The sequence below is a fragment of the Chelonoidis abingdonii genome, chromosome 5, assembly GCF_003597395.2.
Source record: "Chelonoidis abingdonii isolate Lonesome George chromosome 5, CheloAbing_2.0, whole genome shotgun sequence".
Taxonomy (NCBI): domain Eukaryota; kingdom Metazoa; phylum Chordata; order Testudines; family Testudinidae; genus Chelonoidis; species Chelonoidis abingdonii.
In genome coordinates, this window is record NC_133773.1 from 3,332,908 (window position 1) to 3,346,118 (window position 13,211).

General features: G+C 46.5%; 1 protein-coding gene across 1 annotated transcript in view; it reads left to right on the forward strand.

Annotated features, from left to right (window-relative positions):
- Positions 1–486: 486 nt before the first annotated feature.
- RBPMS (RNA binding protein, mRNA processing factor) overlaps positions 487–13,211 on the forward strand; it is a 106,090-nt gene continuing 93,365 nt past the window's right edge. The window contains exons 1-2 of the mRNA XM_032769476.1: positions 487–495; positions 2,895–2,972. Coding sequence (XP_032625367.1) covers positions 487–495; positions 2,895–2,972 — 87 coding nt within the window. The remainder of the gene's footprint in view (positions 496–2,894; positions 2,973–13,211) is intronic.

Genomic DNA, 13,211 nt, shown 5'->3' on the forward strand with positions numbered 1-13,211 from the left:
AGCAGCACAAAAGGAAGACTGGCAATACCATCCCATGCCATCCTTACTTCTGCACCGCTCTCCAGCTGCCCAGCTCTGAAGGCAGCACCCTGCCAGCAGCAGCAGCACAAAAGGAAGACTGGCAATACCATCCCATGCCATCCTTACTTCTGCACCGCTCTCCAGCTGCCCAGCTCTGAAGGCAGCACCCTGCCAGCAGCAGCAGCACAAAAGGAAGACTGGCAATACCATCCCATGCCATCCTTACTTCTGCACCGCTCTCCAGCTGCCCAGCTCTGAAGGCAGCGCTGCCGTCAGCAGCAGCACAGAAGTAAGGGTAGCAGTACCACACACCCCCAACCAATAACCTTGCTACCTCCTCACAACTGCTTTCTGGGTCAGGACCCCTACAATTACAGCGCTGTGAAATTTCAGATTTAAATATCTGAAATCATGAAATTAACAATTTTTAAAAGCCTCTGACCGTGAAATTGACCAAAATGGACCATGAATTTGGTAGGGCCCTACTTCTGAATGACAGCGTTTCAGAAGGGGCATCTTGCTGTTGTCCGTGTGCTCCAGTTCACGTTCAGGAATTATTCTATAGCCCAGACTCTCTTCTATGCCAAGAGTTGCTTGGTGCAGGGTCCTGGCATAAGTTATAGCAGCCTAAAGGCTGTTTTCGCTTGTGGCAGCCAGCTGTGGCCCCCAAGGGACTGTTCTGGGGCTACAAATCGGTGCAACACAGAGGCGCTCCACTCCTATGCTGGGTACCGGCAAGAGAAGTTGGCACAGGCACAGAACTATGCCAGCAACGCATTCACTGAGAATTTCCAGATACTGGGGCATTCTTAGCTGGCCAGGTGGAGCCAGATCCCAGCCAGAGTGTATCCCTGTTTTATTCCATTCCATAGATGTGCATTGTAGCAGGGTGGATCCCTGCTCCGGCCCTGAAGGGGTTAAAAACAGCCCAGGGAAGGAGCCGGAGCTGGAGAAAGCAGCCTTTTAGGCTGGGCTGATTGGGGGAAGTGGCAGCAGCTGGGGCCATGCCCCAAACTGAGCCACAGGCCCTTATAAAAGGCCAGAGAAGCCAGGAGCCAAGGGAGTCTCTCTCTGGGTTCAGAGGGAGAAGGGCCTGGCTGCTGGAAGCTGAGATAAGGTACCTAGGGTGAAGCAGGGCTGGGGAAAGGCAGAGGAGCTGGGGAGCTCCTGCCTGGAAAGCCCCAGGCTGTGGCCTAGAATTAGGCCAGGAGGTACTGGGGTTGCCGGGTGCAACTCAGGGGTAGGCCAAGGCAGCAGGTCCAAACCCCTTTGCTGATGATGAGAGGCTAATACTGCAGTCTGCCCCAGGATGTGGGGCTAGCTAATGACTGGGCAGTTGCCAAGACCCTGAGACAAAGTGGGGATAGAGTGGGGGGTTCCCAGAGAGGGGAAACCCCTAAGAGAGAAAGGGGTTACTGCCAGGGGGGCAGAACCCCATGTAAAAGGGCACTGGAGTCCAGGGAGGGACACGGGGCTAGTAGCAGAAGGCGGATCACTGGCCTGCAGAGGGCGCTCCAGCTGCAAATTTGAGCTAATTTCCAGGAGTGACCAGCAGGAGGCGCTGCAGGGGTGAGTCATGCCTGGTTACATGCATATACCACCCTCACCCCTGTCCTGGCTGTGCACCTTAGTGGATAGCTGCTGGAGCAGAGCCTGTAGCCATGGCTCTGCCTCCCTTTGTCCATTCATCATGCACACCCCTTTCCCAGATTACGTTACAGAGTTATGGGTGGCTGGTGTAGTAGCTGGTTCTGCTAGGAGTAGCCTGGCAAAGGCGTGTTACAGAATGGCAGTGAAGAGGTATGATCAAAGGTTGCCATCTCTACAGGCAGAGTTAAGGGTGCAGGTTTTTGTGTATTAACTTTCTAGGTTTTTTAATGCTTGAATTGGAGAGGAGTTGGATAGGAGGGGGCTACACCTCTAGGGGAGTGGGAGAGAAGTGCAGCTGCTGGCAGAGAAGATTTTATCCGCCAGCAGCTGCAGGTGAAAACTTCTCCATTGTAGGCTAAAGTCTGAAAGAAAAGTGTAGCTCCTGATGGAGAAGGTTTTGCATGCACCAGGCCCCAGTCACTCAATCAAGTTTCTGTGTGCCCAGCTGTGCCCAGTCAGGGTTAGGTGCCCAGTACATATGTTTTCAGTTCTAGCATGAGTAATAGTTAAAAGTGATCATCAGTCCAAATTCTGTTTTTTAAATAGCTATTGCACCAGATCTATTCAGGACTCACTTCTCTTCAAAGAGCTGTGTGGAGAAACATGTTTAAAGCAATAGCTGTGCTGCTCAAAGATTTCCCATTAAAATCTAGATAGAAGAACCAAACAAACTGTATAGAAAATCAAAGGACCATAAAAACTAATCCGGTGTGGAATTTAATGCCAATTGGTCACCTACTTTTAGGGGAAACCAGGAATTCATGACCCATTTCAAGCCCAATTTAAAACTCAGCCTTAACTATGGAGCTGCCAGCCAGGAGTCTTCAAAATGTTGAGAGATTTTCATGTGCTGCCAAAAACAGGCTATACTGTGTGAACCTCAGACAGGCAATGGCCATTGTCAACCACTTATAACAGCCACATCTGGACAGAATTTCCCAAGGCCAGCAAAAGGCACCTTCATGACCCAAGGAACAGTCCCCTGCCAAATTTCAAAGAGCTCCTGCAAACCTTGAGTGTGTTAAAACTTTTCAGGAGAAGGTCAAAAGAATCTTTAATAGTGCATCTCTCTCCTTTCCCACCAGGCTATAGGAGGCATCTCTATTTACACCTTAAGTGAGTTTTAATTAGGTTCTTCATATGGATTGTCTAGATAATTTCAAAGTCTGCAGTAGATTTTGGATGTGTATCTTAATTGCATGTTTGTCTTTGTTGCTTTATAGGTCCGGACTCTCTTTGTGAGCGGCCTTCCCCTGGACATCAAACCGCGGGAGCTCTACCTGCTCTTCAGACCCTTCAAGGTACTGTTTGTCTGCTCTGCAGGAGTGCTGGGATCTGAAAACACCTGTACTTCTCAGAGAAGCGTATTGTTGTATCTGACACACTTCTCCACTAATGTGGCCATGTCGTTATATAGCTAGTGTCAAAAGGGGGTGCAAGCGATGTGAGTAACACACCGTGATGACGAATGGCTGAGTGCAGAGTGGGGAGAGGTGTCTCAAGGTGTGAGCCAGGAGTCAGGAATAGATTTGGTCTTACTTAACATACTCATTAGACAACTACCAATTGGCCAAGGGGTGGGCTTGTGGGATGGGGCTCAGGAGATTTGGGTTCAGTTCGAGGCCTTGCCACAGACTCTCTGTGGGTCATTGGACCAGTCATTGGGGCCTGATGTTCTGTGGAGCTGCAGATCCCATTGACTTGAGTTGGGGATGCTCAGCACATCTGACAACCGGCCTTCATTAATGTGTGCCTCATACCCCCATTTTACAGATGGGGAAATCATTCTCTCCTTATGTCACAGGCATGTTGAGAGCCTAAATCCATGAATGTCTATGATGCACTCAGATACCATGCCTTTTGGAGCCACAGAAATGTCTGTTATGGGATAGTTAGTGGCAGTGATGCCTAGTTCAAAGCAAACTACTTTACACCTAAAACAAGAGTTCATCCTCTGCTTTTCCGACAAAGGACAGCATGGCCAAGAGTTGCAAAGTTCAGGCTCCTAAATCGATGTTCAGGCATCTAACTAAGGAACCTGATTTTCAAACGTGCTGAGCGTCCAGCACCCTCTATAGACCTCGCTGGACACTGCTCAGAACTTTTGAAAATCTGGCTAAGTTTAGATTTCTGGAGGGGGTTTAATCTTGACCTGAGATAGAAGTGGGCAACATGTCTTTGAACTTGGAATGCATGTGATGTAGCATGGTCTAGTGGTGGTTGGCGCTCATACTGTACTAACATAAAGGCAAGCTACAGGTGTAGGATTTCTCTACTATATTTGGTGCTAGGTATTGTGATATTGAATATGCCAGGAAGCAGGAATGAATTCAGGCAGTAAATAAATGATTAAGGGTCTAGAGAGACTGATTTAAAAGAAAAGATAAAAGCTAACTCTGTATAGTTTGTACTTGTACTTGTAAGGTGTAAACGCTAGTGGGCAAGGAATTGTTTAAGCTGGTCCAGGGAGGTCAAACTGAAAGTAGTTAGATAATATTAAAGCAACAAGATGGGTGTGTGTTATGGCATGCACTAGGCCAGAGGCTCCCTGCTGAAAGCCTCAGAGTCCTGCCACACCAGTCCCAGGAAAGGAGCAGTAAAGGAGTCCTCCAAGCAGCCTAGAGTGGCTGCAGAGGGCAGCCAATCAGGGCCCAGGAGGGCAATATTAAAAGGAGCTGCAGCGCAGACCATACTCAATTCCTTGCTGGAGCCAGAGGAGTACACATGGTGCTCCTGGCTGGCCAAAGGGGACTGCAGCACCACGGATAGCTCCTGGCTGGCTGCTGGGCCTGAAAGTACCTTTGCCCTGAGGCATTGGTGAAGACTGGGGCTGAGGGGAAGTGGCCTAGGGATCTGAAAGTATTTTTTTGTATAGGTACACAATGGTGCGTGGCTGCTATTCTTTGGGTCCCTGAGCTGGGCCCCAGAGTAGAGGGCAGGCCTGGGTCCCCCTGTAGGCCACTGGGGAAGTGGCCTACAATTAGATAATGAGAAACATCCCAGAAGGGGATCTGAACTCAGTGGCCCAGCTGGGGTCAGAAGGTTCCAGAGAGGCAAAAACCATTGCCTCCAAGGAGGAAGCCCTGGAGGTATGACCCAACCCGATGCCAGGGCTGGGAATGTTTAAAGATTGCAAATACACCTGACAAGAAGGGGTGCTCGTGAGAGGTGGATGCCATGTTGCTACAGTTGATCTTTTATTGAATCAACTTCTCTTGATGAAAGAGACAAGAAATGGAAAACCTGTCTTATGAAAGGAGACTGAAAGAGCTTGGCTTTTTTAGCCTAACCAAAAGCAGGCTGAGGGGGGATATGATTGCTCTTTATAAATACATCAGAGGGATACATACTAGGGAGGGAGAGGAATTATTTAAGCTCAGTACCAATGTGGACACAAGAACAAATGGATATAAACTGGCCAACAAGTTTAGACTTGAACCAACCATCAGAGGAGTGAAGCTGGAACAGCCTTCCAAGGGGAGCAGTGGGGGAAATACATATCTGCTTCAAGACTAAGTAGGTAAGTTTAATGGAGGGGATGGTATGATGGGATAGCCTAATTCTGGCAATTAATTGACCTTTGACTTATGAGAAATATGCCCAATGGCCTGTGATGGGATGTTAAATGGGTGGGATCTGAGTTACTACAGAGAATTCTTTCCTGGTAGTGAGTCTTGCTCACATGCTCAGAGTTTAGCTGATCACCATATTTGGGGTCAGGAAGGAATTTTCCTTCAGGGCAGAGTAGCCAGTCACCCAGTGGGCATTCATCTGGGACGTAAGAGATACAGGGTAAGTCCCCACTTTGCCATTCCCCCTCATGCCAGGTGAGTGAGCTGACCACCAGGCTGTTGGCTATTTGGGGGCAGGTCTCTCAATCTCTCCTGCTGGAGATGTTCCACTCCGTAGGAATAATTAAATTGTTATTGAGACAGAGAAAGCAAGATAGTGATTGGCTCCATAGGCTGATGGTTATGGCACTCATGGGGTAGACTGAGAGTCAATTCCCTGTGTTTCTCTCATTCCAGATGAGTGGCGTGACCATCAGCCTGTAGAGTCAGTGTGTGTGTGTCTCTCTCTCTGCCCAGTGAATATGAAACATTGATACCATATTGTATAACAGCTCCAGTAGGAGAGGTCAAGAAGGCCACCCTTGGATAGCCTGGTAGTCAGGCTACTCAGCTAGTATATGGGAGACCCAGATTCAAGTCCCTGCTTCCAGTCAGGCAAGCAGGGATCTGAACCAGGGTTTGCCACATCTCAGGGGAGCGCCCTGGGTTCAGGCTCTCTCAAAAGATCTGTTTCATCCCCAAGCAAAAGGGGGGAAAGTTGGAAATCTTGCTAAGTTTCATCCAGTAAGAAATCTATTTCCACACCAGCTCTATAACAATTCCTTTCCCCACCTACCCCTTCAGTCCAGCTGCCAGTCAATGCCCTTCACTACTCTTATTCACCCCAAGTCCCCTCCATCTACCCAGCCCAGTCCCACAGGGAATTATTCAGCCTCACTCTAGTTGGAAGAGTTCTAAAAGAAACTAACCTGCCAAATTGTGAGAAGGTCCCAGCCGCTGCCCATACTTGCTTTCTATACGTGGTTTTCAGACTTTGCCTGAGAAGGAGCAGCTACTGACTTCATCTCAGCTGTGTCCTCCATACCTCCACTGACCCCTGTGAAGGGGTATCAAACCCTGCACCAGCACGGGAGGGGTTAAGGAGCTGCTTTGGGCTGGAAAGTCCCAGCCCTCCATACCTGCAAACCAAGCCAGGGCTGAAGGAGGAGTTAAAAGGAGGGAACTCCGCTGGGGTGGAGGCAACTGGCTGTTGAGTTCCCCAGCACCCAGACAGCCAGCAGTGCCTCTGCCCTTGCAGAAGTAGGACGAGAATCCCCTGGGCTAAGACGAGGAAAGAGACTGACTTGCACTGGGACCCGGTGGACTCTGGGATGGACTGCAATGGTACCAAGGCCCTCGGGATTAAGAGAGGCCAGTATTCTGATGGAAGCTAGCTTCAGGTTTTCTTTCTCTTCCTTTTCACCTTTATTAAACCTTCATCCAGTGTCGAGATAAAAGTTACATTAATGGTGTCATGGGGGAAATTTTTTACCCCAAATGCATTCAGGAACCAAGAACAATCCTTCAGTGTTTTAGGTGAAAACACTTTATTTAACGAGCAAATTGAAAGAACTAGCAGGAGTCCCATTCAGCATAAGCCTATATGCAGTTTTCACACATCAGCGGTAATGTGGAGTGGTCAGTGCATACAAAGTCACTGCATTCTCCACGTTGTTTGCAGTTCTTCTGATCAAGTATGGCAGCATCCACTGCTGAGTTTGCCAGGTGTTCCAGCGGTGGCTGGTTTTCAGTGGTAGCCAGGGGACAAGAGTGCTGCTTTGATGGGCATGGTGAGGATGATGGTTATAGAAGATTCTTCTCTTTACATGTGCACCTACAAGTTGTTCTCCTAGACTGATACGGAACAAGGCGTTTTCTTTGTCCTGGTCAAGTGTGGTGCCGAACAGGATTGTTACTGATCCAAACAATGAGATTTGCAAAGCCAGCAATGTCAAGCATGTTGACAAAAAGAACCACTGGCCACTTATTTATCTTGCATCTGCAGGAGTGCATTCTTGCAAGATGGTCCATGTTATTAGCACCACTTTTAGTATCAGTGTAGTGGAGAATTATGTGGGAAAACTATTTCTTTTTTTGTCGTTATCGGGGATTTGTGGCCTGTCCTGGGGGGTGATCCCTCACTCACAGACCTTGGAGGACAGACCAGTTCTTGCTTGCAGATAGCCCCCTCCACCTGAGGCAAGATCCTGGTGACAACTCTGTCCATGTGTCTATTTGGGAGACACCATCGTAGGACCTGGCCACATCGACCGCACCATTCACCTGCGCATCTGCCGGTGTAGTATGTGCCATTGTGTGCCAGCTATGCCCCTCTGCCATGTGCATTGGCCATGTTGGGGAAAAGACCACCACTCTATTGAATTTGAATCAGATAGCCTGAGGCGCCTTTATTGATTACAAATGTGCGCACCCAGGGAGAACCAGCGGGTCACCCTAGCAAGGGTTAAGCTGCTCTGCCTGTTACAAATGTTCCTGAGCTTATAAAGGTTAAAACCGCAAAACGTCACACATAAATACAGCCTTATTTGAATACAAATTGCTAATGCTGCAAAACATGACAAATATTTACCCTATGGCATACATATTGCTATTTAGCAAGCAACTCTTACACACTTTCCTATTTTCCTGTTATTGTCTTTGCCAGTCAAGTCTGCGGTTTGACTGTTCTAGCACTTTTTCTGTAGTCCCGACAGCAGACTCAGCTGTTATAACTTAACAGATCTCCTGGTTCCCCTTTATCCAATTCTAGTTCCTCTTTTTGGGGCCCTGACTACATCTTTCTGCCTTGGCATGCCCTTTATACAGTAAAACAAGCAAGTTAAAGCTCTAAATTATTTTTGCTCAAAGGCCTAGGGCTTAAGATAATAGGGGAGGGATTGTTTTCCCTATCAATTCCCTCCTTTTTGATGCCTTTACATTTACATGGCATCGAACTCCTCACTGTGGTTATTAGTTTGGTCTTGATCCATAGAACAGGGATTCTCTATTTGTGGGAGAGTCGAGTATTCGTTTTCCTGTGTGATAGAGCTTGGGTTTAAAAAATTATAATAGTCCATGGTGGTAATGTCTATCTTCCGTATAGGGTGAAGAGCTACTGCTTGGGGCACGGTTTGAGTATCTTGTCTTGAGTAGAGGCACTGAGGGTAACAGGTTCTACAACAACAGCAACACCAAAACAAAATTCCCACAAGCATGAATATTCCAGTTCCTAAAATAACCCACATATACTATGAGCGTTGGGTTGGGTGGAGGACTTTCATAACCTGATAATAGAGATCTGTTTCTACACAAAGGGAAGAGGACATGTGTGCAGTCTAAAAGGCATTAAGTGCGTCGTTACATATATTTTCTAGGAGATATTGTTGTTATATCTGAGATTTTCTGAATTCAGATAATAGAGACAATAGATTGCTAAAATGATCAGGTACCACAGACGTCCAATTCAAAAGGAATTTGGAACTGCAAAGGAACTTGATATGATTTCTCGGTAGGCACGTATATGGTGTGGGTACCTGAGGCGGTGACTAGATGAAAAGCTACATCGTATAGGACAGAAGAGGAGTTAACATATGCACAACTGTTATTTGCCTGCATTAGGGTTGAGAGTCAAGGGCTGTGACGTGCCCAGTACCTTTCCAACACACGTGGTGGTGAACAGTGAGGACTTCACCGGATTTGAGGGGTTTTTTTGATGCATTGGAGTTGGGGAGGTTTTAAAGGTCAATAGGTCCATAGATTATCAAGTCCAATCCAAAAGTCAGGCTTTATAGCCGGGGCACTGACAAGGAAACGATTAGGGCCATGGGGAGGTTTGATTTCCCACACATTCCAGTGGATGACCCAGTCCCACAAGCAACCTTCCCACGGATCTGGGAGGATTCGGTATGTGGGAACCCACACTCCTTTCACTGGCCCGTAGGCCTGGAAGGAGCACTGTGAGCACCTGCATCTCCATCCAGAACATCTCCATGGCCACAAACCAGATGGTACGCCTGAAGCATCCGTAAGGGCGGTGGGCCAAGCCTGTGTTTTAAGATCTTTCCGACACAGCCATTAAGCTGGTCCTCAGAAAATCCCCACCCTCAGAAAAGCCAGATCCACCGGCAATGCCTTCCCTGCGTCAGCGATGCTTAAAGCATTTTCAGCAGTAAATCTAGGGTAGAAGACGAAGGTGGAGACAACCTACAATTCGCCCACTCCACCCCCGGATTACTGTTTTACCTGTGCCCGAAATAAGCTATGGCCTGGGCCAATTTGCCCATATTTCATCACTTCGTTGGTTTTGGTAAATATTTTAAACAGGCGACACTCTTTTCCCTATCTCCATAAGGGCAGCTACAGAACCCTCCTTTGGCCGGGCAGGATGACCCCAAGTCTGTACCAACCCAAGGCAGCCCTCAGGCAATAATTGGGGCAGGTAGCAGTGATTCTGGAGATGGGAATAGGCCAGGGAGAACTCACAGTCCCGGGTAGCGTTTAATTAAATGCACCCTGTCTGGATTAATAATGGTCCATTGAACAGGGGGGTTCAAATTATCACAGGAGGGAGAATACTATAACAAGGTACAGGCTTGTTGTGTGGTACCGGCAATAGCTCTAAAGCAAAAATATTCTCGCGGTCCAGACAAGTTCCTTGTGAATATGTTTGGTTGTACTAGCAGGTACTGATTGGCTAAGATTAAGAAAAATATTACTTTATTCCATATTTCCACTCCCACCCAAGTTCATTAAGGAGGAGAAGCGTTAAAGGATATTAAAGTTTCATTTTCAGTAGTTTTGGCTAGCCCCGAAGCTATTTCGAGATTCGTAGTCTCAATTCACTTAGCGTTCAAGTGACGGCCGCAAGGGAGAGGTTCTAGCACAATCCACCTTGCTTTGTTGAGGCTTATTATGTCCTCACGTGGCAGAGTAAGAGGCTCAGTGGGTTTGTCAGCTGACAAGGAGAAGTTTAGAGTTTTTAACCTTTTTCTCCTCCTGTGTCCAGAGGCAACAACGCCAGAAGGCAAATTTGAACCCTAGTCGAGGCGTACAGGAGTAACACGAGCAGGTAGATCACTTCTTGGCATTCACCACGAGTTGATGATTTACAGATTTGATAGAGGGCTTCAGCAATGGAGCGGCAGTCCCTCGTCTGGTGGACCTCCATGTAGACCCAGTCTTCTGGTTTCAGCAAGCGACAGAGCTGCTGTATACAAAAAACCTAACACATTTCATTAATACCTGGCAATAATTACACATTGTGTCATCTATTGAATAAATATTCATCTGAGTCAATACCAACAGGGCACTGTTGGTTGATGCACTGGGTACCCTGGTAGAAAATTTTATGAGGGCTGAGTGTGGTTTTTTAATTGGAAGTGACCTTCTAAGGGCATTTTAACCATACTGGATCTGTGAAACTGCACATGATGTAGTTATAATTTGTTCAATAAAATTAGGTTCACAATACATTAATAAAACTAACACATACTCATAAGAGCAGCAGAGGAACTAAAATATACAGCAGGTCTCTGCTTTTCTCATGACAACAGAGAGTAAAGGGTTCTTATAATCAGGGAGGCCCAGTGCCAATGCTCAGGCCAGAACATGCTTAACCTGAGTGAAAGCCTCATTAATCTCCGATGTCCAAGGGATGGGGTCTGTGACCTTGTTTAAGGTCAAGTCTTCCAATTACAACATTTAAATAAAAACTTTTTTACAAATATATTTGCTGATTGTAGGCAAAACAGAGGAATTACTTCCTATATTTGTTTTATAGGCAGGTCAAGTTTTAATGGTTTCTACCTTTGAATACATGTTGATTTAAAATGGAAAACACAATTCATTTTGGCTTCCCTTTGGCAACATGACCATTGATTACACAGAGCCACCTCAAGGCTTAGTGTGGGGTACTCACTACAGTTTCTATTTGCTTTTTTTTTTGGTAACCAAAACAGATTTAAGTTTTTTACCATTCTCCTGGCCTTGACTGCCCTATTGCAGTCACAACTTTGGCTGTTGATCGGGGGCTGTTTTCTTGTTTAGTTTCGTGTTCCATTCTTTACAACCCCAAAACACCAATTATTGTACACACAATTTTACAAATCAAGAGTGCTGATTATTTACAGACATTCTAAAGAAACCCAAGATTTTTATTTTCATAACACCTTTTAACATTATACTTAGTTTTACTACTTAACTCTGTAGTTATTGGAGAAAATTAACTTTTTTTTCCTCTAACTTCCTGAAACCGCAGTTTGTTTGGGCCCGATCCTTTTTCTTGCTACATTATTTCTTTCATGGGCACAAGCATTGTTTCACTACCAGTTTAACAATGAGTGGGATTTTCGACAAAATCCCTTTTTATCTATTTATGCACACCTATTTGGTATACCAGAGATGATCCAAAACTGCAGTTTCCCCTGAAGGAAGGTTTCAACCTTGACAGGATTGTGCATCTGCGGGGTGCACTTCTTGCCAACGCTGTGTGTCAAGAACAGTTCAATGCGTATTTTGAGTGGCATGATGAGATGGGAAAGAGGCGCAGGAAAAATTGTTTATCAGGCTGGCGCAGTTCCCCTGTGCCTTTCTAGACCAACTCAGACTAACCCTACGGCCCCCTCAGACGAGTTAATTGACTTATTTGTGGAATGCCGACAGTGACCCTTCCTGGGCTGATATGGAGCAACTTTTAAGAGCCATATTGCCCAGGGAAACCCTTATTCGCCTTTGTCAGAGAGCTTAATGGCTGGAAACTAGTGAGGGTCTTACCCACGAGGCCTTAATTATGCGCAGGGATGCCCTAGTTAGGGAAGTCCTTTCCATCTGCCCCAAGAAAACGTATCAGGCAAAAATAAATGCTTGTAAACAAAATAAGGGAGAAAGTCCAGCAGACTATATGGAATGTCTTAAGTAAATGTTTGAATGGTATTGGGGGATTGATGATGCTGAGGAGACAGCAAGGCAAGCTGTAGTGGTGGCTGCTTTTGTGCAAGGACTCCTGCCTAAGGTGGGAGAATAGTTAAGAATCAATGTAGTGGATTGGGAAGGCAAAGATTTAGAAGGAATTTTGGCTGCAGCACAGCATTTTCATAGACAATTGGAAAGGAAAAAGGACAAGGCAGAATCCAAGCTTATGGCACTGCAGATGCAAAATATGCAGGACCCTAACAAAAGGAGGGGGCAAAAGCAAGAACTGGGAACAGTGGAGGCCCTGCCCCCGCCGGGGGTTAAACCCTCAACCTAAACAAGGTGTTTGCTTTATATATGGGCAGGAGGGACATTGGAGGATGGATTGTCCACAGAAAAGATGTACCTATTGTAAACAGGAAAGCCATCTTATAAGAAATTGTCCCATGCGTCCCCTTTGGGCTTTTTCTTCGTCCTGGAGTAGTCCCAAACAAAACCCCATATCTTTACTTATAGTTTTTCCCTACTCCACCTTCGCCACCACTTGATTGTTAGGAAAATCAGGAAACTGATGACGAGACTGGTAACGTCATCGCCCCATTCCTGTCAGTTGATCGAACTGGCCCTACGGTCTCATGTTTAAATACTTGGGTATTGCTACCCTTGCTCGATAAATGCTGGAGTATCTCGTTCTACCCTTAGGGCGTAAAAGTTTCCTTCTGTTCCCCTTTCTTTAGATGTAATCACAGCTATAGGTGTGAGAAATATTCCTATGTCCCACCCAGTGTCATCCCCACTTTCTGTTTCTATCTGTCCTCTCTCGGCTCAGCATGCGTTTTTCTTTAGTCTCTGTTCTCCTGTCAACCCATTGGAAAAGGATTTGCTGTGTGAATTAAATTGTACAATCTGTTATACCCAGATGGTGTATATCTGGATGTGCCTGATCCCGCTCACAATGCGGTCCTGGCAGTTTTTTTGGAGCAACACTCTAAAGGAGAAGACTGACCCCAGCCCTTCCTC